General features: G+C 63.4%; 3 protein-coding genes and 1 long non-coding RNA gene across 4 annotated transcripts; 3 read left to right on the top strand and 1 right to left on the bottom strand.

Annotated features, from left to right (window-relative positions):
* Positions 1–380: 380 nt before the first annotated feature.
* On the top strand, positions 381–9,029 carry LOC306814012 (methanethiol oxidase-like; the record flags this gene model as incomplete). Its single annotated transcript, XM_079329709.1, has 14 exons — positions 381–398; positions 1,427–1,527; positions 1,975–2,117; positions 3,599–3,790; positions 4,152–4,264; positions 4,933–5,124; positions 5,379–5,499; positions 5,751–5,933; positions 6,216–6,397; positions 6,981–7,059; positions 7,362–7,483; positions 7,567–7,659; positions 8,074–8,192; positions 8,852–9,029. The coding sequence occupies 14 exons, from the start codon at positions 381–383 to the stop codon at positions 9,012–9,014; spliced, it is 1,821 nt and encodes a 606-aa protein (XP_079185835.1). The 3' UTR covers positions 9,015–9,029.
* A 2,045-nt stretch (positions 9,030–11,074) lies between these two features.
* On the top strand, positions 11,075–17,629 carry RFX5 (regulatory factor X5; the record flags this gene model as incomplete). Its single annotated transcript, XM_079329708.1, has 10 exons — positions 11,075–11,187; positions 12,081–12,222; positions 12,701–12,734; positions 12,827–12,909; positions 13,543–13,671; positions 14,627–14,743; positions 15,198–15,279; positions 15,941–16,142; positions 16,987–17,084; positions 17,168–17,629. Coding segments are annotated over exons 2-10 (1,320 nt in total), but the record flags the coding sequence as incomplete, so codon positions are not given.
* Positions 17,630–17,648: 19 nt separating this feature from the next.
* LOC306813904 (uncharacterized protein) lies at positions 17,649–26,746 on the top strand. The gene is made up of 5 exons (XM_079329588.1): positions 17,649–19,211; positions 19,617–19,718; positions 21,030–21,412; positions 21,458–23,757; positions 26,557–26,746. Exons 1-5 carry the CDS (start codon positions 17,802–17,804, stop codon positions 26,631–26,633), a joined length of 4,272 nt encoding a protein of 1,423 aa, XP_079185714.1. The 5' UTR covers positions 17,649–17,801; the 3' UTR covers positions 26,634–26,746.
* Positions 24,874–26,656, bottom strand: LOC306813905. The gene is made up of 3 exons (XR_013777060.1): positions 26,543–26,656; positions 25,301–25,360; positions 24,874–24,973 (listed from the first exon to the last, which is right to left on the bottom strand). It is a non-coding gene; the product is annotated as an uncharacterized lncRNA (long non-coding RNA).
* Positions 26,747–26,920: the final 174 nt, after the last annotated feature.

The raw sequence follows: 26,920 nt of genomic DNA, 5'->3' as shown, positions 1-26,920 counted from the left end.
CCAGCCCGGTTCGGGAACTTCCCCGGCTTCTCCTGCTCATCCCCACTTTCCATAATCCGGGGAAAATCAGATTTCTGCCGCTCCTGACCCTGCAGATCCCGTTTATCTCCCTCGATTTGGAGGAGATTCCACCCGGGATCGGTCGCGCCCATCGCTAAAAACCTCTGGAGCTGCACATTCCTGCCCGTGCAGGGAGGAAAACCACCCCGAGCCCTTCGAGTCCCTCATCCCAAGCGGATCCAGAGGGGCGAGCGACGCCCTGGAATTATCTCGAGCCCAAAAAACCTTCAAAGCCTCGGGAATTTTGGGATCCGGCCCAAGGCTCCCTCTGGATTTTCCTGTTTGTTTGGGGAGCGCGGGTTTTCTCTGGGACAATCCCGATGGAATTCGGGGTTGGGGTACCCCGGGACAGGGACAAATCTCCTGCCTCGGACCCCGATTCCTGAGGGGTCAGTTCCCGGTTTTTGGGGATGTGGCACAAAAATAGGAGCTCGCTGTTCCCCGGTGTGGAAACTTTTTCCTGATTTTTTTTTTTTTTTTTTTTTTTTTTTGTGGTGGCGCGAGGAGCAAATTCTCGAGCTCATCCATTGTCACCCGCCCTCCACTGCCTCTGGAATTCCGGTTTTTGTCACATATTCAGGGGATCAGCTCCCAAAAAATCGCACTTTTCCCACGGGGTCATCAGAAAATCCGGGAATTCTTGGCTTGGAAGGGAATTTAACCTCAAGGTTTTCTCCCTGTTTTATTCCCTGAGCCCCTTCCGATGCTTTCCAACCCTTCTCTATGGAAAAATCATCCCGAATTTCCAGCCCTGGCGCAGCTCGAGGCCGCTCCGGTCCCATTCCCTGGGAGCAGATCCCAAATCCCGTTTATTTCTTTCCAAGTGGATTCCCGGGAATGAAGGATGGAGACCGGGACAGAAGAGCAGGGAACGCGGATTTAGGAAAAGGAAACGATGAAATTTAAACTCATTTTATCCCCGCGGCTGATGGGAGAGCTGGGAATCCACCTCACCCCTGGAATTCGCGGATGGAATTTCTGTTCCACGGGATGCAATTCCAGCCCCACGGATTGGAATTCCAGCCCCACGGATTGGAATTCCTGTTCCACGGATATGAATTCCAGAATTCCAGCCCCACGGATTGGAATTCCTGTTCCACGGATATGAATTCCAGAATTCCAGCCCCACGGATTGGAATTCCTGTTCCACGGATTGGAATTCCAGCCCCACGGCGGCCCGGCAAGGAACGGCCAGAGCGATTTGGGACTGACTCCATGAATTTAAAGCTTTTTCCCTGGGCGCACTTGGGCACATCTGGGCACATCTGGGCACAGGAGTGTGAGCTGGGGCCGAGTCCCTGTCCCCAGGGTCCCTGTTCCATGTCCCTGTCCCTGTCTCCAGGGTCCCTGTCTCTGTCCCCGCCAGCGCCACCCCGAGCGCTCCTCCCTGCCCAAAATCCCCACGTGTCCTTCCCTGGCTGCGGCCAGGCCGGGAGTGGCCAGCGGGGCGTGGGCAGTGGCCGGAGGGTGCCGGGCTCGTCCTGCGGCCACGGGAGCAGCGCCGCGCTGTGCTGAGCCTGCGCTTATCGCGATCTTATCAGCGCTATCGCGACACGCGACCGCCGAGCGGGGACAGGGTGGAACACGGCGACGTCAGCGCGGGAAGCCACCGGGAACAGCGTGGCTCGCTAATGAGGGGCGGGCTAATGAGCTGGCTAATGAGGGGCGGGCTAATGAGCTCGCTAATGAGCGGGTGTGCAGAGCCAGGGGGTTGGGGACACATGGGAGGTGACCAGAGAGTTGGGGATGGTCCCCAGTGACTTCTGGTGGCCCAGGAGGTTGGGGACAGTCCATGGTGACTTCTGGTGGCCCAGGGGGTTGGGGACAGTCCCCAGTGCCTCTCCCAGCCCCAGTTCCCGGTGCTGAGCCCCCCAAATCCCCGTTTCCCCCTCCGGCCCCCGTCCCCTCCCGCAGGTGCCGCCTGAGGCCGCCCCGTGTCCCGGCCCGGCTGCTGCTGGCCCGGGAGGGGCTCGGGGGGTTTCCTGAGGGTCCCCGCTGTTCCCCGCCTTTGTCGCTGCTCGCCGGGATCCCCTCGGGAGCTCCCCGAGCCCAGCTCGGTGTCCCTGAGCCCCAAAATCCGGTGTCGGGGCAGAGCCCGCGCGGGAAGCCTGAGGGGGGATGGGGGCGAGGGGATGGGGGATCGCTGGGGTCGGGATCGGGATTTTCCTGTCAGGATCAGGATCCCGAGGAGCCCCTGGTTGACTCCCGGATCGGGATCTCCCTGTCAGGCGCCTCCGGTGCCTCCGTGCGCTCAGCCCCTGCCAGCCCCGGGAGCCGCCGCTGGGGCCGAGGATCGGGCCGGGATTTGGGGGTGCCTCGTTCTCAAATTGGGATTATCAAATTGGGGGTGTCCCATTCTCAGGCCGGGATTTGCGGGCTCCCCATTCTCAGGCTGGGATTTGGGGGTGTCCCCATTCTCAGGACGGGATTTGGGGATTCCCCATTCTCAGGCCGGGATTTGGGGATGTCCCATTCTCAGGCCGGGATTTGGGGGCTCCCCATTCTCAGGACGGGATTTGGGGGTTCCCCATTCTCAGGCCGGGATTTGGGGATTCCCCCCATTCTCAGGCCGGGATTTGGGGGTGTCCCACTCTCAGGCCGGGATTTGGGGATGTCCCATTCTCAGGCCGGGATTTGGGGGTGTCCCCATTCTCAGGCCGGGATTTGGGGGTGCCCCCGGTGCCGAGCCCGCTCCGGGTGTGGCGCAGCCGCTCCGCGGGCAGCGGGGCCGGATCAGCTCGGGCCGCGGGGCTTTGAGGGTTCGGAGCTGCAGCAGCAGCAGATTTGGGCCCCGATTGGCGGCGGGAGGCGGCCGAGAAGCCGCAGCTGGGGCGGCACCTCCGCGGGCTGGGCAGCCCCTCCCTGGGCCGGGCCCCGCTGCCCCGGCCTGTCCCGGGATAAAAGGGCCCCGCGAGCAGCCTGGGCACGGCACAGCCGCTCCAGCCCCCGACAGCAGCAGCAGCAGCTCCTCAGCTCCAGCTCCTCCGCCGCCAGCACCGGGACCCCAGAGCTGCAGCCATGGGTGAGGGACCCCCGCAGCCTCGGCTGCAGCCCCGGGCCGGCCTGGGTGACAGCGCGGTGCCATCCTGTCCTGTGCAGGGTGACAGCTCTGTCCCCATCCCTGATCCGGCTCTGGGTGACAGCTCTGAGCCCATCCTGTCCTGTACAGGGTGACAGCTCTGTCCCCATCCCTGATCTGGCTCTGGGTGACAGCTCTGTTCCCTCCTGTCCCTGCTCTGTCCCTTTCCCTGATCCCATCCCAGGGTGACAGCTCTGTCCCCATCCCTGATCCGGGCCCTGGGTGACAGCTCTGAGCCCATCCTGTCCTGTACAGGGTGACTGCTCTGTCCCCATCCCTGATCCCGGCTCTGTCCCCTCCTGTCCCCGCTCTATCCCGTCCCTGCTCTGGGAGGGGACCCCGATGGTCTCAGGTGTTCCCGGCAGGGCTCGGCCCCGCGCTGTCCCCAGGCTCCCTGTCCCTGTCCCATTCCTGTCCCTGTCCCATTCCTGTCCCTGTCCCATTCCTGTCCCTGTCCAGCGCCACCCCGAACGCTCGCCCCGGGTGCCCAGCGGGGGCTGCGGTGTCCCCGGGGGTCCCTGGGCTGGAGGGACCCTCTGGGCTGGGTGGGGGTCCCGGGCCAGGGCGGCGCTCACGGGGTCCCCTCTGCTCCCCCAGACAGGTGCAGAGCTCCGTGCTACGAGTACCCCGCGTGCCCCGAGGTGCAGAAAGGCGAGTGCTGGGACGGGATGGGCTGAGAGGGGATGGGGGAATTTGGGGTTTTTGGGGTGTTCTGAGCTCCCGGTGTGTGCTGAGCCCCATTCCAGAACGCCCGGGAGATTCACATGGACTGATACCAATATTGCTTGCCCCGGGTCGATCCCGGCTTTTTCCCCCGGTTTATTCCCGGATTTCCCGCCCGGGTCGATCCCGGCTCTGCAGCCCCCCCAGATCTGCACGGGGAGGAGCCGCAGGAAATCGCAGCACCCCCAAAACCATCCCGCTCATTTCTGACAGAGCACCCCGCAGCTTTTCCTGCCCATTATTTCTTTGGGGTGGCTCCGCGGTCTGAGCGCGGTTTTTGTGTCCCCAGCCCCGAGGGAGGAGGTCGCCTACGTGACCTGCACCTACAGGAACACGGGCATCGATCAGCCCGATTTCCTGGCCACCGTGGACCTCAACCCGCGCTCCTGCCACTACGGCCAGGTACGAGCGGGGCTCCCGGGCCGGGGGTCGCTGCCGGGGCGGCCCTGGAGCTCTGGGGGCCGGGGAGAGAAGGAAAAACCTTCTGGGCATCCCCTGCGCTCCTGCCGGCCCCGCGGGGCTCGGAGACAGCTCCGTGTCCGGGCTCGGCTTCAATTCCCGTCCCGATCCCTCCCCGAGGGGCCTGGAGAGCGCTGGCGATCCTCTCGGGGCTCCCCAAATCCCAGACCCGCTCCCCAAATGCCAGAATCGCCGCCAGCCCCTCCCCGGGATCCCCAAATCCCAGAATCGCATCCAGCCTCTCCCCAGGGGGGATCCCCAACTCATAGGGCTGTTCCCTGACGTGCCTGGGATCCCTAAATTCCAGAACCTCTCCAGGGCTCCCCAAATCCCAGAATGGTTTCCAGCCCCTCCCCAATTCCGGGGGTCTCTCCCAGGGTCTCCCCCCGCCCCTCTCCAATTCCCGGGGTCTCTCCCATCGCTCCCCAAACCCCGGGGTCATTCCCAGACAAGGATCCCCAGTTCCCGGGGTCTCTCCCCGCCGCTCCCCAATTCCCAGGGTCTCCCCCCGCCCCTCCCCAGTTCCCGGGGTCTCCCCCCGCCCCTCCCCAGCGCCCCCAGCCCCGCTCCCGGCCCGGCCCGGCCCGGCTCAGCCCCTTGGCCGTGCCCAGGTCATCCACCGGCTGCCCATGCCCAACCTCAAGGACGAGCTGCACTGCGCGGGCTGGGCGGGCCCCGCCTGCGGCTGCTTCGAGAGCGGCGCCGCGGCCAAAAGGACCAAACTGGTGCTGCCCGGCCTCATCTCCTCCCGCATCTACGTGGTGGATGTGGGATCGCAGTGCCGCGCCCCGCGCATCTGCAAGGTGGGAACGGGACGGGGATCGGGAATGGGAATGGGGGAATGGGGAAAAGGGGGAATGTGGATGGAGGGATGGAGAGAGGAAGGAAGGAAAGATTAATTCAAGAAGAGATTAGTTCACAGAAGGAATAATTCAAAGAACGAGGGATTAGTTCAAAGAAGGAAGAAAGGATTGATTCAGGGAAGGATGAATCCCAGGAAGGATGCTGTGGTCCGGGAGAGGCCCCCGCAGGCTGAAGTTGGCGCTGGTTTTTGCAGATGATTGAGCCCGTGGATGTGTTCTGGAAGTGCAACAAGGGCTACCTGGCTGTGAGCCACGCTCTGCCCAACGGGGACATCCTGATCGCCAACATGGGCGACCCAGCAGGCAACAGCAAAGGTGAAACTCCTGCCGCAATTCCCATCAATTCCCATTAATTCCCATTTCCCTGCCAAAATTCCCAATATTTCCCATTATTTCCCATTATTTTCCATTTCCCTGACGGATTTCCCGTTAATTCCCTTCAATTCCCATTTCCCCGCCCAGAATCCCCACTAATCCCCCCCCATTCCCCTCTCTCGCCCCCAATCCCCCCCGCCGGTCCCCGCCCAGCCCGGGTTTGTCACCGCCGCGTCCCCCGCGTGTCCCAGGTGGCTTCGTGGTGCTGGACGGGGCCACCCTGGAGCTGAAGGGCAACTGGGAGAGCGAGTGCGAGACCCCCGCGAGCGGCCACGACTTCTGGTACAAGTCGCGGCTGAACGTGCTGGTCAGCTCGGCCGGGATGGTGCCCAAAGTGGCCGGGAGGGGCTTCAGCCCCGAGGACTTCAACAAAGGTGGGGACACGCGGGGGGCGCGTGGGTTGCGGGTGCGGGGTCACCTGAGAGGGGACTGGGGATACCTGAGAGGGGATTTGTGCCCCAAATCTGAATTTTCTTCATGTTCTCCCCAAATCCTGACTTTATCACTGTTCTCCCGGGATCCCGATTTTCTTTGTGTTGTCCCAAAATTCTGCATTACCCCCTCCCCAAATCCCACATATCCCGTTCCCCCCGGACTCTCCGGAGAGGGGTCTCTGTCCCCGGCGCTGTCCCGAGCCTGTCCCCCCGTGTCCCCAGGGATCTTCGGCCGCCGCCTGCACGTGTGGAACTTGTCGTGCCGCAGCCTCACGCAGTGCTTCGACCTGGGCGAGGATTCGCTGCCGTTCACCGTGCGCTTCCTGCACCGGCCCGACGCCGCCGAGGGCTACGTGGGCTGCGCGCTGAGCGGGGCCATTTTCCGCTTCTACAAGCCCTGCGAGGCGAGTGCGGGCCACGAGCGGGCCGGGGGAGCGGGGACGGGAGGGTCCGGACCCAGGGATGGGGAGCGGGGACGGGAGGGTCCGGATCCAGGGATGGGGACAGGGGACGGGAGGGTCCGGATCCAGGGATGGGGATCGGGACGGGAGGGTCCGGATCCAGGGATGGGGAGAGGGGACGGGAGGGTCCGGATCCAGGGATGGGGAGAGGGGACGGGGAGGGTCCGGATCCAGGGATGGGGAGAGGGGACGGGGAGGGTCCGGATCCAGGGATGGGGAGAGGGGACGGGGAGGGTCCGGATCCAGGGATTGGAGAGCGGGACGGACCCGCTGGGATCGGGATCGGGACCAGGATGAGATCGCAACAGGGATGATCCCGTTGTGTCCCGGATCGGGACGGGATGGGGACCGGGCTGAGCCCGTTGTGCCCTGGATCGGAACCGGGGCTGTAACAGGGACTGGGATGTGCCCCTTGTTCCCTGGATTGGGATCGCGATGATCCCGTCGGTCCCGGTTTGACCCGGGCTGGTCCCGTCGGTCCCGGTTCGGGCCGGCCCGGGTGACCCCGCTGGCTGTCCCTGTGCAGAGAGAGAACTGGGCCGTGGAGGAGGTGATCCGGATCCCGGCCAAGGACGTGTCGGGCTGGATCATGCCCAAGATGCCAGGTGGGTGCGGGTGGGTGCGGGTGGGTGCGGGTTGGTGCGGGTGGGTGCGGGTGGGTGCGGGTGGGTGCGGGTGGGTGCGAGTTGATGCGCTCGGGGGGGCACCGGGAACGGCCCCACAGGCGGCCCCAGAGCCCGCGGGGCGACCCCGAACCCTGCCTGACCCCGAACCCTGCCTGTCCCCAAACCCTCCTTACCCGAAGTCCCGCTTTACCCGAATCCCCGCTCCCAAACCCAAACCCCGCTCCCCCAGCCCCGCTGCCCCCGGCCGTGTCCCCGGCCCTGACCCCCCTCTGTGCCCGCAGCCTTCATCGCCGACCTCATCATCAGCGCTGACGACCGGTTCCTGTTCGTGTGCAACTGGCTGCACGGGGACATCCGGCAGTACGAGCTGGTGGCGGGCTGCAAACCGCGGCTGGTGGGGCAGGTGAGGGGCGGCCCCGGGCCGGGGGGCGAGCGGGGCGGGCGGGGCCAGTGCCGGGAACGCTGCGAGCCCCCCGTGCCTTGCAGGTGTTCGTGGGGGGCAGCATCCTGCGGGGGGGCCCCGTCACCGTCTGCAGGGACGAGGAGCTCAAGGGACAGCCCGAGCCGCTGGTGGTCAAGGTGAGGGGGCACCTGGGGGGGTGGGGGTGAGGGTGTGCTCACCTGAGTGTGTGTGAGTGTGTGCTCACCTGAGTGTGAACCTGAGTGTGTGCGTGTGTGCTCACCTGAGTGTGTGCTCACCTGAGTGTGAACCTGAGTGTGTGTGTGCTCACCTGAGTGTGTGCGCACCTCAGTGTCCCCAGTTCCGTGTCCCCGTGCCCCCAGTTCCGTGTCCCCGTGCCCCTGCCCTGTCCCAGTGCTCCCAGTAAAGCCCAGTTCCGTGTCCCAGTGCCCCCAGTTCCGTGTCCCCGTGCCCCTGCCCTGTCCCAGTGCTCCCAGTAAAGCCCAGTTCCGTGTCCCAGTGCCCCCAGTTCCGTGTCCCCGTGCCCCTGCCCTGTCCCAGTGCTCCCAGTAAAGCCCAGTTCCGTGTCCCAGTGCAAGCGCGTGTTCGGCGGCCCCGCCTCGCTGCAGCTGAGCCTGGACGGGAAGCGGCTCTACGTGACCAACTCCTTCTACAGCACCTGGGACCGGCAGTTCTACCCCAGCCTGATCAAGTGAGAATTCCCCCCGGGAAACGGACCCTGAGCCCGTCCTAAACCTGTCCAGGGGGAAAAACTGACCCTGAGCCCGTCCTAAACCTGCCCAGGGGGAAAAACTGACCCTGAGCCCGTCCTAAACCTGTCCAGGGGGAAAAACTGACCCTGAGCCCGTCCTAAACCTGCCCAGGGGGAAAAACTGCCCCTGAGTCTGTCCTAAACCTGTCCAGGGGGTTAAACTGACCCTGAGTCTGTCCTGACCCATTCCAGGGGAAATTTGGGGGAAAATCTTATCCTGAGCCCACCTTGACCCTCAGCCCGCCCCTGGGACTTGCCCAATACTGGGGGAACTCGTCACCCCAATCCCCTCAATCCCCCCAATCCCTGAATCCCTCCCGATCCCCCCGATCTCTCCGTGTCCCCCCGATTCCCCCGGGTCCCCCCGATCCCCCCAATCCCTGAATCCCTCCCGATCCCCCCACTGCCCCCGATCCCCCCGGGTCCCCCCATTCCCCCCGGGTCCCCCCATTCCCCCCGATCCCCCCATTCCCCCCAATCCCCCCGATCCTCCCGATCCCCCCGTGTCCCCCCGATCCCCCCGGGTCCCCCCGTGTCCCCCCGGCTCCGCGCCGCGCTCCCGGTGCCGCAGCCGCCCCGAGCCGCCGCTGTGGCCGCAGGGAGGGCTCGGTGCTGCTGCAGCTGGACGTGGACACGGACAAGGGCGGGCTGGCCGTCAACAAAAACTTCCTGGTGGATTTCGGCAAGGAGCCGCACGGGCCGTGCCTGGCGCACGCCGTGCGCTTCCCCGGCGGCGACTGCAAGAGCGAACCGCTGGCCTGAGGGGCGAGCGGCGGCAGCGCCCGGAGCGCCCGCGGCTGCTGCAGCCGGAACGGGAACGGCAACGGCAACGGCAACGGGAACGGGGGCAGCGCGGGTTTGGGGTGCGCGGGGTGATGGGGCTGGGGGAGACTCTGCCTTTGGGGTGCGCGGGGTGATGGGGCTGGGGGAGACTCTGCCTTTGGGGTGCCCTGGGTGATGGGATTGGGGGAGATCGCGAGTTTGGAGTGTCCTGGGTGATGGGATTGGGGGAGACTCTGCCTTTGGGGTGCCCTGAGTGATGGGATTGGGGGGATTCTGGATTTTGGGGTGCCCTGGGTTATTTCCGGATTTGGGGTCCCCTCTGGTGATGCCCAGATTTGGGGACCTTTCGGGTGATTCCCACAATTGGGGTATCTCGGGAGATTGGTTTAGGATCCCGTGGGGGAATTCCCGGGTTTGGGATCCTCTCAGGGTATTCCCGGCTTTGGGATCCCCTGGGTGATGAGTTTGGGGTCCCGTGGGGGAATTCCCGGGTTTGGGGTCCCTTGGGTGATTCCCGGGTTTGGGATCCCCTGGGTGATGAGTCTGGGATCCCGTGGGGGAATTCCCGAGTTTCGGGTCCCCTGTGTGATTCCCGGGTTTGGGATCCCCTGGGTGATGAGTTTGGGGTCTCCTGGGGTGATTCCCGTATTTTGGGATCCTCTCAGGGTATTCCAGGGTTTGGGGTCCCCTCGCTGTTCAGTTTGGGGTTCCCGTTCCCGCTGGAATCTCGATCCCGCTCCGGGCAAAGCAGCGCCGGGACCCGCGGCTGCTCCTGGGAAATCCCGGGACATTCCCTCAATCCCCAATCCCGGGTCATTCCCTCAATCCCCAATCCCGGGTCATTCCCTCAATCCCCAATCCCGGGACATTCCCGCCATCCCCAATCCCGGGACATTCCCTCAATCCCCAATCCCGGGACATTCCCTCAATCCCCAATCCCGGGACATTCCCTCAATCCCCAATCCCGGGACATTCCCTCAATCCCCAATCCCGGGTCATTCCCTCAATCCCCAATCCCGGGTCATTCCCTCAATCCCCAATCCCGGGACATTCCCTCAATCCCCAATCCCGGGTCATTCCCTCAATCCCCAATCCCGGGACATTCCCTCAATCCCCAATCCCGGGACATTCCCTCAATCCCCAATCCCGGGACATTCCCTCAATCCCCAATCCCGGGTCATTCCCTCAATCCCCAATCCCGGGTCATTCCCTGTCCCTGTCCCGGCTCTGCTTTCCCCACAATCAATAAAGTTTTCCCAGCATCAGCCGCAGCTTCCCGAGTCTCATTCCAGAAAAAAAAAAAAAAAAAAACCCCAAAAAAAAACCCCCCAAAAAAACCCCAGAAAAAACATATCCCGGGCTGGGTAATTGCCCTGTGTTATGTGGGATTTTTGTATCCACGTTCTGCAGAATTTTCCCGCTGCTCCATGGGTTTTTTTTTTGGGATGGTTAGATTTTCTGGAGTTTTCCCTCTGTTCCATGGGATTTTTGGACCCGGATTTTCTGTAATTTTTCCAGAATTTCTCCTCTTTTCAATGTTTTTCTTTTCTTTTCTTTTGGGATGGGATCCGTGGAATTCGGCCTCTCTGGGGAAATCCAGGATAATATTTTTTTTTTTTTTTTTAGGCAGAAAAAAAATTTCTTTGGGTTCATCATCACCTTTACACACTAATTACGCAATCCCATCACGTGACCAACCCTTGCACACTCACACACGTGACACAGACACATGACAGACCCCTTTGCACACTCATCCACGTGACCATCCCTTGCACACCCCTTTGCACGCTCGCCCCGCACCCGTCTCCCCGCGCGCCGCCCGCCCCGACCAATCAGATCGCTGTTGCCAGGCAGATTTCAGCCCCTCCCGCCCCGTCGCATCCGGCCGCTCACCCCCCGCCGAGCGCGGGGCGGGCGGGGGCGCTCAGCCAATCAGAGCCGCGGGTTCCGCCGTATCCGGGCAGACCAGCGGCGCCGCGGCCAATCAGAAAAAAGAAGGGGCCGCGCGCGCGGCTGAGCGAGGGGCGCGTCTACTTTCGGTTCGCGCGGGGGGCGCGGGGCACGTGGCGGGACCCCTCCCCTCCCCCCCCCCTCCCACCCCCGACCCCCCCAAAATCATTTTTGGGACCCCCCCCGAACAGGACGGGACCAGGTGGGTGCGGGGCTGATGGGGGAGGGGGGGTGGGCACAGAGTTGGGGACAGCGCGGGGACACCGCGCGGGACGGGGGGTCCGAGCCCCGGTACCGGGCCGGGAGCGCCGGGAGCCGCGGGGAGCGCGGCGGTGGCCCCGGGGCGCTTCTGGTGGCCTCACAGCCCCGGGGGGGCTTCCGGTGGCCTCTCAGCCCCGGGGGTCGCTTCCTGCTGTCCCGTGTCGCCGTGGCCCCGGGGGGGTCGCTTTCCGGTGGTCTCCTGGCCCCCGGGATCACTTCCGGCGGCCCCGCGGCCCCGGGATTCACTTCCTGGTGGCCCTTGGCCTCCTGACCCCGTAAGCTCTTCCTGGTGGCCCTGTGGGTCTGGTCCTGGTGTCCCCATGTCCCCTGTCCCGGTGTCCCTCTGTCCCTGGGGTCCCTGTCCCCATGTCCCTGCAGACTCCCTGTCCTGGTCTCCCCAAGTTCCTCTGTCTTGATGTCCCCATGTCCTGATGTCCCCATGTCCCCCTGTCCTTCTGTCTCCCTGTCCTAGTGTCCCCAAGTTCCTCTGTCTTGATGTCCCCATGTCCTGGTGTCCTCCTGTCCCTGATGTCCCCTGTCCTGGTGTCCCCATGTCCCTGGGCCCCTTGTCCCCGTGTCCCCTGTCCTGATGTCCCCATGTCTCCATGTCCCCCTGTCCTGATGTCCCCACACCCCAACCCAGGGTCCCTGGCCATGTCCCTGTCCCTGATCCCTGTCCTGGTGTCCCCATGTCCCTGGGACCCCTGTCCCTTTTCTCTGTCCCCTGTCCCTTTTCCCTGTCCCCATGTCCCCATATCCATGCCCACCCCTCCCACCACAACAGCAGGATTAATTCCCCATTTTAACTGAAAATTCCCTTTTGTTAAAATTCAGATTTGCTGCTCCCAGCGGGAGGAGCTGCCATGGCCGAGGAGGGGCCCAGGGCCACCAGGAAGGGCTCGGGGGTGGCCACCAATGCCCGGGGAGGGGCCACCGAGTCCAGCACGCTGCTGCAGGAGCTGCGGGGCAACATCTCGTAAGGGACTCCTGGGGGAAAAACGGGAATTTCTGGGGGAAAAATGGGGATTCTTATAGGGAAAATCTGGGCATTCTTATGGGAAACCTCGAGAATTCTTATGGGAAACCTCAGGAATTCTTATGGGAAAACTTGGAAATTCCTACAGGACACCCCAGGAATTCCTAGAGACCACCCTGGGAATTCTTATGGGAAACCCTGGGAATTCTTCTTGACCATCCCAGGAATTCCTACAGGAAACCTTGGGAGTTCTTATGGGACAGCTCAGGAACTCTTATGGGGAATCCTGGGAATTGTTATGGGACACCCCAGGAATTCTTATGGGAGGAGCTGGGCTTGGGATCCTGGGATTTTTGGGATGGATCCTGGGATTTTTGGGATGATCAATCCCGGGATTTTTGGGATCAATCCTGGGATTTTTGGGATCCATCCCAGGATTTTTGGGACGATCCCTGACCCTGATCTCTGCCCCCTGCAGCAAATCCGTGCAGAGCAAGGTGGATTCCATCCTGGTGAGTGTTTTCCAGGAATGCTGGGTGGGAATTCTGGGATTTGGGGCAGATCCCTGACCTGTCCCTGTCCCTGTCCCTGTCCCTGAGAGCAGCAGGATGTGCAGAAGTTCTCAGACAGTGACAAACTCTACCTGTACCTGCAGCTGCCCTCGGGGCCCAGCCTGGGAGAGAAGAGGTGGGGATGGGGCTGGGGGATCCAGGGAATGGGGTCTGTGGGGTTTGGCATCTGTGGATTTGGGATCCATGGGGTGGAATCCAGGGTGGGATGGGATAATGGGATAGTGGGATCTGTGGGATCCAGGGAATGGGATCCATGGGGTGGGATGGGATTGGATTTATGGGATTTATGGGATTTTGGGGATTGATGGGATGGGACTAGATGGGATGGAGCTGGGCCAGAGATGGGATGGGATCAATGGGATGGGATCAATGGGATGGGATGGGATCAATGGGATGGGATGGGATCAATGGGATGGGATCAATGGGATGGGATGGGATCAATGGGATGGGATCGATGGGATGGGATGGGATCAATGGGATGGGATCAATGGGATGGGATCAGTGGGATGGGATCAGTGGGGTGGGATCAGTGGGGTGAGATCAGTGGGATGGGATCAGTGGGATGGGATCAGTGGGGTGAGATCAGTGGGATGGGATCAGTGGGATGGGATCAGTGGGATGGGATCAGTGGGATGGAGCTGGCCTGGGGATGGCTCAGGAGGGCAGTGTCACAGCGGAGCTGGCACAGCAATACCCACAGGCTGTCCCCTGTCCCCCTGCTGTCCCCTGCTGTCCCCTGCCCCAGCAGCAGTGGCTCTCTGGAGCTCAGCTCGCTGGCCACGGCCGAGCACATGCACGCCTGCAGCTGGATCCGCAACCACCTGGAGGAGCACACGGACACCTGCCTGCCCAAGCAGGACGTCTACGACGCCTACAAGTGAGACAAGTGTCACTGTGTCACTGTGTCACTGTGTCACTGTGTCACCGTGTCATTGTGTCATTGTGTCCCTGTGTCACTGTGTCATTGTGTCCCTGTGTCACCGTGTCCCTGTGTCGCTGTGTCATTGTGTCACCGTGTCACTGTGTCACTGTGTCACTGTCACTGTGTCATTGTGTCCCTGTGTCCCTGTGTCACTGTGTCATTGTGTCATTGTGTCCCTGTGTCACTGTGTCACGGACACCTGCCTGCCCAAGCAGGACGTCTACGACGCCTACAAGTGAGACAAGTGTCACTGTGTCACTGTGTCACTGTGTCACTGTGTCACTGTGTCATTGTGTCCCTGTGTCACTGTGTCATTGTGTCCCTGTGTCACCATGTCCCTGTGTCGCTGTGTCACTGTGTCATTGTGTCACTGTGTCACGGACACCTGCCTGCCCAAGCAGGACGTCTACGACGCCTACAAGTGAGACAAGTCACTGTGTCACTGTGTCACTGTGTCACTGTGTCACTGTGTCACTGTCACTGTGTCATTGTGTCACTGTGTCCCTCTGTCCCCATGTCCCTGTGTCACCATATCCCTGTGTCCTTGTTGCCGTGTCCCTGTGTCCCCATGTCCCCATGTTCCTGTGTCCCTGTGTCCCTGGGTTACTGTGTCCCTGTGTCACTGTGTCACCATGTCCCTGTGTCCCCATGACCCTGTGTCCCCATGTCCCCGTGTCCCTGTATCCCTGTGTCACTGTGTCCCCATGTCCCTGTGTCCCTGTGTCCCCATGTCCCCGTGTCCCTGTATCCCTGTGTCACTGTGTCCCCATGTCCCTGTGTCCCCATAGCCCTGTGTCCTTGTGTCCCCCTGTCCCCATGTCCCCTTGTCCTGCTATCCCACATCCCTGTGTCCCTTTTTAATGGAATTCTTTGGGAATACCCCAGGATTTTCCCATTTTCCCTCCCCCAGGCGTTACTGTGACAACCTCGGCTGCCGCCCGCTCAGCACGGCCAATTTTGGCAAAATCATCCGGGAAATCTTCCCCAACATCAAAGCCCGGCGCCTGGGGGGCCGAGGGCAATCCAAATATCCTTCCCTGTGCTGCACTTCCTGGGGCCACCTGCTGCTTTTCCCACTTTTCCACACTTTTTCCCACTTTTTTCCCATTTTCCCCCATTTTTCTCCTTCCCTGCCTTTTCCCATTTTCCCCCGTTTTCTCCTGTTTTTTCCTTTTCCTCCTTTTTCCCTGTTTTGTCCCATTTTCCTCCCTTTTCCCCTTTCTTCCCCCAATTTCCCCCCCTTTTTCCTCCTTTTTCCCCTTTTCCTCTTCCCCCCTTTTTTCCAATTTTCTCCCCATTTCCCCTCTTTTCCCTTTATTTCCTGTTTTCCCCCATATTTTCCCTTTTATTTCCCATTTTTGCCCCATATTTTCCTATTCCCCCCCCCCCATTTTTCCCCCTTTATTTCCCCATTTCCCCATTCCCAGGGTCCCCCAGGGCTCCTTTCTCATTTTTTGGGATGTCTCCCTGACTCTCCCCACGTACTGCTACGGGGGGATCCGGAGGAAGACGGTGGTGAGCCTTCCTCCCCTGCCCAGCCTGGACCTGAAAGCCACCGAGAGCGTGAGTGGGGAGGGGGGAATCCCACAGGGGAGGGATGGGGCTGGGGGGGTTTGTTATGGGATTTGTTATGGGATTTATGGGATGGAGTTTATGGGATTTATGGGATGGAGTTTATGGGATTGATGGGATTTTTTGGGATGCTGGGTCCTGCTTTGCCCCATGAATCCATCCCGGTGTCCTGCCCTGCTCTGTGACCTCCTCCTATCCCCACTGCCACTCTGTGACCCTCCTGCTGTCCCCTGTCCCCTCTCTCATGTCCCCATGTCCCCCAGCAGTTGGAGCTGGCCGAGCTGGGGCAGTGCCACAGCTGGGAGGTGACAGAGGCTGTCACTGTCCCCATGTCACTGTCCCTGTCCCCATGTCACTGTCCCTGTCCCCAGCAGTTGGAGCTGGCCGAGCTGGGGCAGTCCCACAGCCGAGAGGTGACAGAGGCTGTCACTGTCCCTGTTGCCCTGTAACTATCACTGTCCCCTGTCACTGTCACTGTCCCCATGTCACTGTCCCTGTCCCCAGCAGTTGGAGCTGGCCAAGCTGGGGCAGTGCCACAGCTGGGAGGTGACAGAGACTGTCCCTGTCCCCATGTCACTGTCACTGTCCCCATGTCACTGTCACTGTTCCCCTGTTACTGTCCCTGTCCCCATGTCACTGTCCCTGTCCCCAGCAGTCAGAGCTGGCCGAGCTGGCACAGTCCCACAGCCGGGAGGTGACAGAGGCCGCCTGTGCCCTCACCTGTGACTGGGCTGAGAAGATCCTCAAGCGCTCGTTCGGCAGCATCGTGGAGGTGGCGCAGTTCCTGCTGCAGCAGCACCTCATCAGCTCCCGCGGCGCCCACGCTGAGCTGCTCATGGCCATGGTGCTCTCGGGTCAGCCGGCAGGGGGCGCCCTGGGGACACGGGGACACTGCCCTGGGGACACGGGGACACCCTGGGGACATGGGGACACCCTGGGGACACTGCCCTGGGGACACGGGGACACCCTGGGGACACTGCCCTGGGGACACGGGGACACCCTGGGGACACGGGGACACCCTGGGGACACGGGGGGACACCCTGGGGACATGGGGACACCCTGGGGACACAGTGACACCATGGGGACACGGGGACACCCTGGGGACACAGGGACACTCGTGGGGACACGGGGACACCCTGGGGACACGGGGACACCCTGGGGACACTGCCATGGGGACACGGGAACACCGCGGGGACACTGACACTGCCCTGGGGACACGGGAACACCCTGGGGGACACGGAGACACTGCCCTGGGGACACGGGGACACTGACACTGCCCTGGGGACACGGGGACACCCTGGGGACACAGGGACACCCTGGGGACATGGGGACACTGACACTGCCCTGGGGACACGGGGACACCCTGGGGACACGGGGACACCCTGGGGACACTGCCCTGGGGACACGGGGACACTGACACTGCCCTGGGGACATGGGGACACCCTGGGGACATGGGGGCACTGACACTGCCTTGCGGACATTGGGGACACTGCCGTGGGGACACTGCCACCACCCTGGGGACACTGACACTGCGCTGGGGACACTGTCACTGCCTTGGGGACATGGGGGCACTGCCTGGGGACCCTGGGGACATGGGGACACCGCCAACACGCTGGGGACACTGCCGCTGCCTTGGGGACACTCCCCCCTCCCCACTCCCAATGTCCCCCCCGCTCACTCCCGCCCCTCCCCCCACAGAGAACACAGACAAGCCCCCCCAGGACCCCCGCCCTCCCGCGCCCCCCAAAAAGAACGGCCCGGACCCCTCGGACAGCGGCGAGCACGGCCCGGAGCAGGTGAGCCCCCGACCCCTCCCCTCGGCCGGGCGAGCGCTGTGCGCTGTCCCCGAGCCCGCTGTCCCCTCGGCGTGTCCCCGCAGGCCAGGAAGGACGCTGTCCCCAGGGCCGGGGTCCCGCCGCGGCCCGAGAAGAAGAAGCCGCCGCCGGAGGCGCCGCGCTCCGCCAGCAGCCCGCAGGTGACGGCGCTGGTGGCGCGGCTGCCGCTGCTGCTGCCCCGCATCCCCGAGCGCCCCCCGGCCCCCGGCGTCACCCCCGTGCGCGCCGCCCCTCCCGTCATCGTCCCCAAGCTGACGGCGGCGCCGCTGGCCGGTGGCACCGTGAAGGTGGCGCTGCCGCTGCCCGTGGGGACGGCGCTGGCCCCCGGGGCCGCCGGGCCCGCGGGGCTGCTGAGCCCCCCCGGGGCCATCCCCGTGCTCAACGTGCTGCTGCCCGGGGTGGGGGTCCCCGCGGGGGAGACCCCGGCCAGGGACAGCGAGGGACAGCGCGGCAAGGCCACCAAGCGCGCCCTGGAGGCGAGCGGGGGAGGGGGACGGGGCCACCGCGCTGAAAGGAGGAGGGGAGGCCCCGCAAGAGGGGAGGGGACGCGGCGGGGTCGCCCGAGGACGTGGAGGTGCCCAAGGGGGACGAGGGGGGGACGCCCGGGGGTGGCAGTGCCACTGTGCCCGCCGGGGACGCGGCGGGGGGCGGCGGGGCTGGGGAGGAGGGGGGGACAGCATGGATGTGGATAGTGACACGGGGGGTGGGGACAGCCCGGGGGGTGGCAGTGACACCATGGGTGGGGACAGTCCGGGGGGTGGCAGTGCCACTGTCACACTTACGGACAGTTCGATTAATGGCAGTGCCACCGTTCCCCTTGGGGACAGTGTGGGTGGTGGCAGTGGCACTGTGGCACTCGGGGACAGTGTGGGTGGTGGCAGTGCCACCGTTCCCCTTGGGGACAGTGTGGGTGGTGGCAGTGGCACTGTGGCACTTGGGGACAGTGTGGATGGTGGCAGTGGCACTGTGACACTCGAGGACAGTATGGGTGGTGGCAGTGCCACCATTCCCCTTGGGGACAGTGTGGGTGGTGGCAGTGGCACTGTGGCACTTGGGGACAATGTGAGTGGTGGCAGTGGCACTGTGGCACTCAGGGACAGTGCGGGTGGTGGCAGTGGGACTGTGACACTTGGGGACAGTCCTGGTGATGGCAGTGACACTGTGGCATTTATCACCCTCGTGCTTGAGGACTGTCCAGTCAGTGGCAGTGACACTGTTCCCCTTGGGGACAGTGTGGTCGGTGCCAGTGGCACTGTCCCTGTTGGGGACAGTTCAGTCAATGGCAGTGCCACTGTCCCCCTTGGGGACAGCTCAGTCAGTGTCAGTGCCACCATCCCTGTTGGGGACAGTTCAGTTAGTGGCAGTATCCCTGATGGTGGCTCTCCTGGTGGTGGCAGTGCCACTGTCCCCCTTGGGGACAGTTCAGTTAGTGGCAGTGCCACTGTCCCCACTGGGGACAGCACGGCCAGTGGCAATGCCAGTGTGCCCCATGGGGACAGCTTGGTCAATGGCAATGCCACCATCCGCCTTGGGGACAGCCTGGCTGGGGGCAGTGGCACTGTCCCTGTTGGGGACAGGCTGGTCAGTGATAATGACACCATCCACACTGGGGACAGCCCTGTCAGTGGCAGTGGCACTGTCCCTGTTGGGGACAGCCCAGTCAGTGACAGTGCCACTGTCCCTGTTGGGGACAGCCCAGTCAGTGGCAGTGCCAGCATCCCTCCTGGTGGCTCTCCTGCTGGTGGCAGTGCCACTGTCCCTGCCAGTGACAAGCCAGACTTTGGCAGTGCCACTGTCCCTGTCAAGGACAGCTCACCCATGTCCAGTGACATTGGGGACAGATTGGTCACTGGCACTGCCACCACCCCTGTTGAGGACAGCCCAGCCAGGGTCAGTGACACTGGGGACAGACCAGGAAGTGGCAGTGACACTGTCCCTGTCAGGGACAGCTCACCCCAGAGCAGTGGCACTGCTGGGGACAGGCCTGTCACCAGGAGTGCCACCATTGCCATCAGGGACAGCCCAGCTGGTGACAGTGCCACTGTCCCTGTCAGGGACAGTCCATCTCAGGGCAGTGCCAGCCCTGAGGTCACTGGCAGTGCCACCATCCCTGTCAGCTCATCTCAGGGCAGTGGCACTGTTGGGGACAGGCCTGTCACTAGGAGTGCCACTGTCCACATGGCTGGTGGGACTGTCACAGTCCCAGTCAAGGACAGCCCAGCTGGTGGCAGTGCCACTGTCCCCAGTAAGGACAGTTCACCCTGGGCCAGTGGTGTTACTAGGGACAGGCCTGTCACTAGAAGTGCCACTGTCCCTGTCAGGGAAAGTCCAGCTGGTGGCAGTGCCAGCACTGGGGACAGGCCTGTCACCAGGAGTGCCACTGTCCCCAGGGCTGGCAGCAGTGGCAGTGTCCCTGTCAAGGCCAATCCATCCCAAGGTAGTGGCACTGTTGGGGACAGGCCTGTCACCAGGAGTGCCACCGTTCCCATCAAGGACAGCCCAGCTGGTGGCAGTGCCACCATCCCTGTCAAGGACAGCTCACCCAGGGCCAGTGACACTGGGGACAGGCCTGTCACCAGGAGTGCCACTGTCCCTGTCAAGGACAAGCTTGTCACTGGCAGTGCCACCATCCCTGTCAGGGACAGCTCATCCAGGGCCAGTGACACTGGGGACAAGCCAGTCACAGTCAGTGCCACCATTCCCACCAAGGACAGCCCAGCTGGTGGCAGTGCCACTGTCCCTGTCAGGGACATCTCATTCAGGGCCAGTGACACTGGGGACAGGCCTGTCACTAGGAGTGCCACCATTCCCAGCAGGGACAACCCAGCTGGTGGCAGTGCCACTGTCCCTGTCAAGGCTGGTCCATCCACAGGCAGTGCCAGCACTGGGGACAGGTCAACCAGTAGTGGCACTGTCCCCGTCAAGGACAAGCCGGTTACTGGTAGTGCCACCACTGGGGACAGGCCTGTGACTGGAAATGTCACTGTCCCTGTCAAGGACACCTCATCCCAGGTCAGTGGCACTACTGGGGACAGGTCTGTCACCAGGAGTGCCACTGTCCCTGTTAGGGACAGCTCATCCAGGGCCAGTGCCAACACTGGGGACAGGCCTGTCAGTGGCAGTGCCACCAACTCTGTCAGGGACAGCCTCTCTAGCACCAGTGGCACTATTGGGGACAGACCTGTCACCAGGAGTGCCACCATCCCTGTCAGAGACAGCCCAGCTAGTGGCAGTGCCACTGTCCCTGTCAAGGCCGATCCATCCAGGGCCAGTGGCACCACTGGGGACAAGCCAGTCACCAGGAGTGCCACTGTCCCCATGACCGGTGGCAGTGGCAGTGTCCCTGTCAAGGCCAGTCCATCCCAGGGCAGTGCCAGCACTGGGGACAGGCCTGTCAGTGGCAGTGCCACCATTCCTGTCAGGGACAGCTCACCCCGAGCCGGTGGCACTACTGGGGACAGGCCTGTCACCAGGAGTGCCACTCTCCCTGTCAGGGACAGCCCAGCTGGTGGCAGTGCCACTGTCCCTGTCAAGGCCGATCCATCCAGAGCCAGTGGCACTGTCCCTGTCAGGGACAAGCTGGTCATTGGCAGTGCCACCTCTAGGGACAGGCCAGTCAGTGGCAGTGCCACCATCCCTGTCAGGGACAGCTCACCCATGGGCAGTGCCACCCCTGGGGACAGGTTAGTCTCTGGCAGTGTCACCATTCCCATCAGGGACAGCACAGCCGGTGGCAGTGGCACCATCCCTGTCAGGGACAAGCCTGTCACTGGTAGTGCCACCATCCCTGTAAGGGACAGCCCAGCTGGTGGCAGTGCCACTGTCCCTGTCAGGGACAGCTCATCCAGCAGTAGTGCCAGCCCTGGGGACAGATCAGTTACTGGCAGTGCCACCATTCCCATCAAGGACAGCCCAGCTGGTGGCAGTGCCACTGTCCCACTCAAGGACAGCTCATCCACGGGCAGTGCCAACACTGGGGACAGCCCAGCTGGTGACAGTGCCACCATCCCTGTTGGGGACGAGCCTGCCGTGGGCAGTGGCAGTGTCCGAGTTAAGTACACCTACTCCAGGAGGGACAGGCCAGGCAGGGGCAGTGGCAGTGTCCCCAGCAGGGACAGGTCACCCCAGGCTGGCAGTGGGGACAGGCCAGTCCCTGGCAGTGCCACCCCTGGGGACAGGCCAGTCCCTGGCAGTGCCACTGTCCCTGCTAAGGACAGTACACCCAAGGGCAGTGCCAGCCCTGGGGACAGGCCTGTGAGTGGCAGTGCCACCATCCCTGTCAGGGACAGGTCACCCAGGGACAGTGGCAGTGCCACCATCCCTGTCAGGGACAGGTCACCTAGAGACAGTGGCAGTGGGGACAGGCCTGTCAGTGGCAGTGCCACCGTCCCTGTCAGGGACAGCAGAGTCAGGGGCAGTGCCACTCCTGGGGACAGACCGGGCAAGGGCAGTGCCACCGTCCCTGTCAGGGACAGCTCACCCAGGGTCACCATGACTGGGGACAGGCCAGGCAGGAGCAGTGCCACTGTCCCCATCAGGGACAGCTCACCCAGGGCCATGACTGCTGGGGACAGGTCAGGAAGGGGCAGTGCCACCAGGGACAGTGGCAGTGGGGACAGATCGGGTAGGAGCAGTGCCACCACCATCCCTGTAAGGGACAGGTCACCCAGGGATGGTGGCAGTGGGGACAAGCCTGTCACTGATAGTGCCACTGTCCCAATTAAGTACACCTACTCCAGGAGCAGTGCCACCCCTGGGGACAGGCCAGGCAGGAGCAGTGCCACCCCTGGGGACAGGCCAGGCAGGAGCAGTGGCAGTGTCCCTATCAGGGACAGGTCACCCAGAGATGGTGGCAGTGGGGACCGGCCAATTAGTGACAGTGCCACTGTCCCTGTCAGGGACAGTACACCCAGGAGCAGTGCCACCCCTGGGGACAGGTCAGACAGGAGCAGTGCCACCCCTGGGGATAGGACAGGCAGGAGCAGTGGCAGTGTCCCCATCAGGGACAGGTCACTCAGAGACGGTGGCAGTAGGGACAGACTGGGCAGGAGCAGTGCCACTGTCCCTGTCGAGGACAGGCCAGGCAGGGGTGGTGGCACCATCAGGGACAAGCTGGTTAGGGGCAGTGGCACTGTCACCATCAGGGACAGCTCAGCTGGTGGCAGTGCCACTGTCTTTGTTAAGGACAGCACAGCCAGGGGCAGTGCCACCCCTGGGGACAGGCCAGGCAGGAGCAGTGGCAGTGTCCCCATCAGGGACAGGTCACCCAGAGATGGTGGCAGTGGGGACAGGCTGAGCAGGGGCACTGCCACCATCCCTGTTAAGGACAGCACAGCCAGGGACAGTGCCATCACTGGGGACAGGAGGGTCGCTGGCAGTGGCAGTGTCCCCATCAGGGACAGGTCACCTAGGGCTAGTGGAAGTGGGGACAGGAGCCATGGCACCCCTGGGGACACACCAGTTGGTGGCAGTGCCACCATGCCTGTCAGGGACAGGCCACCCAGGCCCAGTGGCAGTGGGGTCAGGATGGTCAGGGACAGTGCCACCATGCCCAGCAGGGACAGGTCACCCAGTGCCACTGACAGTGGGGACAGGCCAGGCAGGGGCAGTGCCACTGTCCCTGTCAAGGACAGGCCAGCTGGGCACAGTGACACTGCCAGGGACGTGCCAGTCACTGCCACTGCCACTGTCCCCATTGAGGACAGGCTGGTCACTGCCAGTGCCACTGTCCCCATTAGGGACAGCCCAGCTGGGGACAGTGGCACTGTCCCCATTGAGGACAAGCTAGTCAGGGACAGTGACACGGTTGGGGACAGGCTGGTCAGGGACAGTGACGCCATTGGGGACAGGCTGGTCACTGACAGTGGCACCGTTGGGGACAGGCTGGTCAGGGACAGTGACATGGTTGGGGACAGGCTGGTCGGGGACAGTGACATGGTTGGGGACAGGCTGGTCAGGGACAGTGGCACCATTGGGGACAGGCTGGTCAGGGACAGTGACACGGTTGGGGACAGGCTGGCCACTGACAGTGACACCACTCCTGCCAGGTACTGCCCCTCCAGGGACAGTGGCACTCCTGGGGCCAGGCTGGCTGCTGGCAGTGCCACTGTCCCCGTCAGGGACAGCCTATCCAGGGGCACTGCCACCATCGTGGACACGCCTGTCACCGCCTGTGCCACCATCCCCGCCAGGGACAGCCCCTTCTGGGCCTGTGGCACGGCTGGGGACAGCAGTGCCACTGTCCCCATCAGGGACTGCCCATCCCGGGGCACTGCCACCATCGTGGACGCGCTGGTGACGCTGAGCGGCTCCGTGATGGACAGGAGGATCCTGGGCAGTGTCACTGTCCCCGTCAGGAGCAGCCAGTCCCGGGGCACTGTCACCATCGTGGACACGCCCGTCTTTGTCAGTGCCACCGTGCTGGTCGGGGAGTCCATCCCCCGTGTCACCGCTGCCATCGTGGAGTCCAGGGTGCCCGGGCACGCCCTGCCCCCCCTCGGGGACACGCTGGCCTGTGGCAGTGCCACCGTCCCTGTCAGGGAGTGCCCACCCAGGGACAGTGCCAGCCCTGGGGACAGGGACAGGCCTGGCAGTGCCACCACTGGGGACAGGGACAGGCCTGGCAGTGCCACCCCTGGGGACAGGCCTGCCAGTGCCAGTGCCACCATGTCAGACAGGGAGTGCCCATCCAGGGACAGTGCTGCTGTCCCCAGGGGAGACTGGTCAGGCAGGGACAGTGCCACCATGTCAGACAGGGAGTGCACATCCAGGGACAGTGGCACCGCTGGGGACAGGCCTGACAGAGACAGTGCCACCATCCCTGACAGGGACTGGTCAAGCAGGGACAGTGGCACCCCTGGGGACAGGCCTGGCAATGCCACCATCCCTGTCAGGGGTGACTGGTCTGGCAGGGACAGTGGCACCCCTGGGGACAGGGACTGGACAGGAAGAGACAGTGGTACTACTGGGGACAGGCCTGGCAGTGGCAGTGCCACCATTGGGGACAGAGACTGGTCAGGCAGTGGCAGTGCATTCATCCCTGTCAGGGAGTGCCCGCCCAGGGGCAGTGCCACTGTCCCCAGGGGGGGCTGGTCAGGTAGGGACAATGCCACTGTCCCCAGGGGGGGCTGGTCAGGCAGGGACAGCAGGGACAGTGCCACCATGTCAGACAGGGACTGGTCAGGTAGGGACAGTGCCACCATTGGGGACAGATCTGGCAGGCACAGCAGGGACAGTGCCACCGTGTCAGACAGGGACTGGTCAGGTAGGGACAGGGGCACCACTGGGGACAGGGGGTGGTCAGAAAGGGACAGTGGCACTGTGTCTCACAGGGAGTGGTCAGGCAGGGACAGTGGCACCATTAGGGACAGGGACTGGACAGGACGGGACAGTGGCACCACTGGGGACAGATCTGGCAGGGACAGCAGGGACAGTGCCACCGTGTCAGACAGGGAGTGCCTGCCCAGGGGCAGTGCTGCTGTGCCCAGGGGGAATTGGTCTGGCAGGGACAGGGCCACTCCTGGGGACAGGGACTGGACAGACAGGGACAGTGCCACCATTCGGGACGGGGACTGGTCAGGCAGGGACAGTGGCACCACTGGGGACAGGCCTGGCAGTGACAGTGCTGCTGTCCCCAGGGGGGGCTGGTCAGGCAGGGACAGCAGGGACAGTGCCACCATGTCAGACAGGGACTGGTCAGGTAGGGACAGTGCCACCATTGGGGACAGATCTGGCAGCGACAGCATGGACAGTGCCACCGTGTCAGACAGGGAGTGCCCATCCAGGGGCAGTGCTGCTGTCCCCAGGGGGGACTGGTCTGGCAGGGACAGGGCCACTCCTGGGGACAGGGACTGGTCTGGCAGGGACAGGGCCACCCCTGGGGACAGGGACTGGTCTGGCAGGGACAGTGGCAGCCCTGGGGACAGGGACTGGTCAGGAAGGGACAGTGCCACTGTCTACAGGAAGTGCCCATCCAGGGACAGTGCCACCATTGGAGACAGGCCTGGCAGGGACAGCAGGGACAGTGCCACTGTGTTAGACAGGGAGTGCCCCCCCAGGGGCAGTGCTGCTGTCCCCAGGGGGGACAGGTCTGGCAGGGACAGGAGGGACAGTGCCACCGTGTCAGACAGAGACTGGTCTGGTAGGGACAGTGCCACCACTGGGGACAGGGACTGGACAGGCAGGGACAGTGCTGCCATTGGGGACAGGCCTGGCAGGGCCACCATTCCTGACAGGGACTGGTCTGGCAGGGACAGGGCCACCACTGGGGACAGGTACTGGATAGGCAGGGACAGTGCCACCATTGGGGACAGGGACTGGTCAGGTAGGGACAGGGCCACCATTAGGGGCAGAGACTGGTCTGGTAGGGACAGTGCCACCACTGGGGACAGGGACTGGTCCAGCAGGATCAGGGCTAGCACTGGGGACAGAGACTGGACAGGCAGGGACAGGGCCACTGTCCTTGACAGGGAGTGCCCATCCAGGGACAGTGCCACCACTGGGGACAGAGACTGGTCAGGTAGGGACAGTGGCACCATTAGGGACAGGGACTGGTCAGGTAGGGAGAGTGCCACCATTAGGGACAGGGACTGGTCAGGTAGGGAGAGTGCCACCAGTAGGGACAGAGACTGGTCAGGTAGGGACAGTGCCACCATTTGGGACAGGCCTGGCAGTGTCACCGTCCCTGTCAGGGAGTGCCAGCCCAGGGGGGACTGGTCTGGTAGGGGCAGTGCCACCACTGGGGACAGAGACTGGACAGACAGGGACAGTGCCACCATCCCTGACAGGGACTGGACAGGCAGGGACAGTGTCACCATTGGGGACAGGGACTGGTCAGGTAGGGACAGTGTCACCACTGTCTACAGGGAGTGTCCATCCAGGGACAGGGCCACCGTTAGGGACAGGAACTGGACAGACAGGGACAGTGCCACCATTAGGGACAGGGACTGGTCAGGCAGGGACAGTGGCACCATTGGGAACAGGGACTGGACAGGCAGGGACAGGGCCACCACTGGGGACAGGGACTGCTCAGGAAGGTTCAGTGGCACTGTCGCAGGCAGGGACAGGCCTGGCAGTGGCAGTGCCATGGAATCAGACAGGGAGTGCCCGTCCAGGGGCAGTGCTGCTGTCCCCAGGGGGGACTGGTCTGACAGGGACAGTGGCACCATTGGGGACAGGGATTGGTCTGACAGGGACAGTGGCACCCCTGGGGACAGGGACTGGTCAGGCAGGGACAGTGGAACCATTGGGGACAGGGATTGGTCTGACAGGGACAGTGGCACCACTGGGGACAGGCATGGCAGTGGCAGTGCCACCCCTGGGGACAGGGACTGGTCAGGCAGGGACAGTGTCACCATTGGGGACAGGGATTGGTCTGACAGGGACAATGGCACCACTGGGGACAGGCCTGGCAGTGGCACCTTTGGGGACACCGTGCCCTCCAGGCCCATCACGCCCGCCCGTGTCAGTGTCATCTGGGATGGCAGGACAGGTGCCAGGGTGGCACCGTAGGGTCACAGCCGGGCCGGGTCCCCCCTTGGGGACAGCAGGGACTGCGAGGGACACGCGGGGGGGGGGCACGGACGGGATCCCCTGTGTCACACCAGTAAAAACCCGTCACTCCAGTGAGGCTGTGGTGTGTGTGAGCCCGGGCACTGGGAGGGGACATGGGGAGTGGGGAGGGGACTTTGGGAGAGGGATAGGGACACTGGGATTGGGGAGAGGATACTGGGAGTGGGGAGGGGACGTTGGCACTGGGAGGGGACATTGGCACTGGGAGGGGACTTTGGCACTGAGAA

The sequence above is a fragment of the Erithacus rubecula genome, assembly GCF_903797595.1.
Source record: "Erithacus rubecula genome assembly, contig: SUPER_33_unloc_1, whole genome shotgun sequence".
NCBI classification, from domain to species: Eukaryota; Metazoa; Chordata; class Aves; order Passeriformes; family Muscicapidae; genus Erithacus; species Erithacus rubecula.
Note: the sequence above shows the minus strand (reverse complement) of the source record. Positions and strands in the feature narration are given on the sequence as shown.

Bases quoted from the DNA above. Each gene is read 5' to 3' on its own strand.
- LOC306813904 (XM_079329588.1), top strand. From the start codon at position 17,802: ATGGATGTGGATAGTGACACGGGGGGTGGGGACAGCCCGGGGGGTGGC. The intron at 19,212-19,616 runs GTCACTGGCAGT...GTTCCCATCAAG, and splicing joins AGGGCAGTGCCAGCCCTGAG to GACAGCCCAGCTGGTGGCAG. The intron at 23,758-26,556 runs CTGGGGACAGGC...TTGGGGACACCG, and splicing joins CAGGCCTGGCAGTGCCACCC to TGCCCTCCAGGCCCATCACG.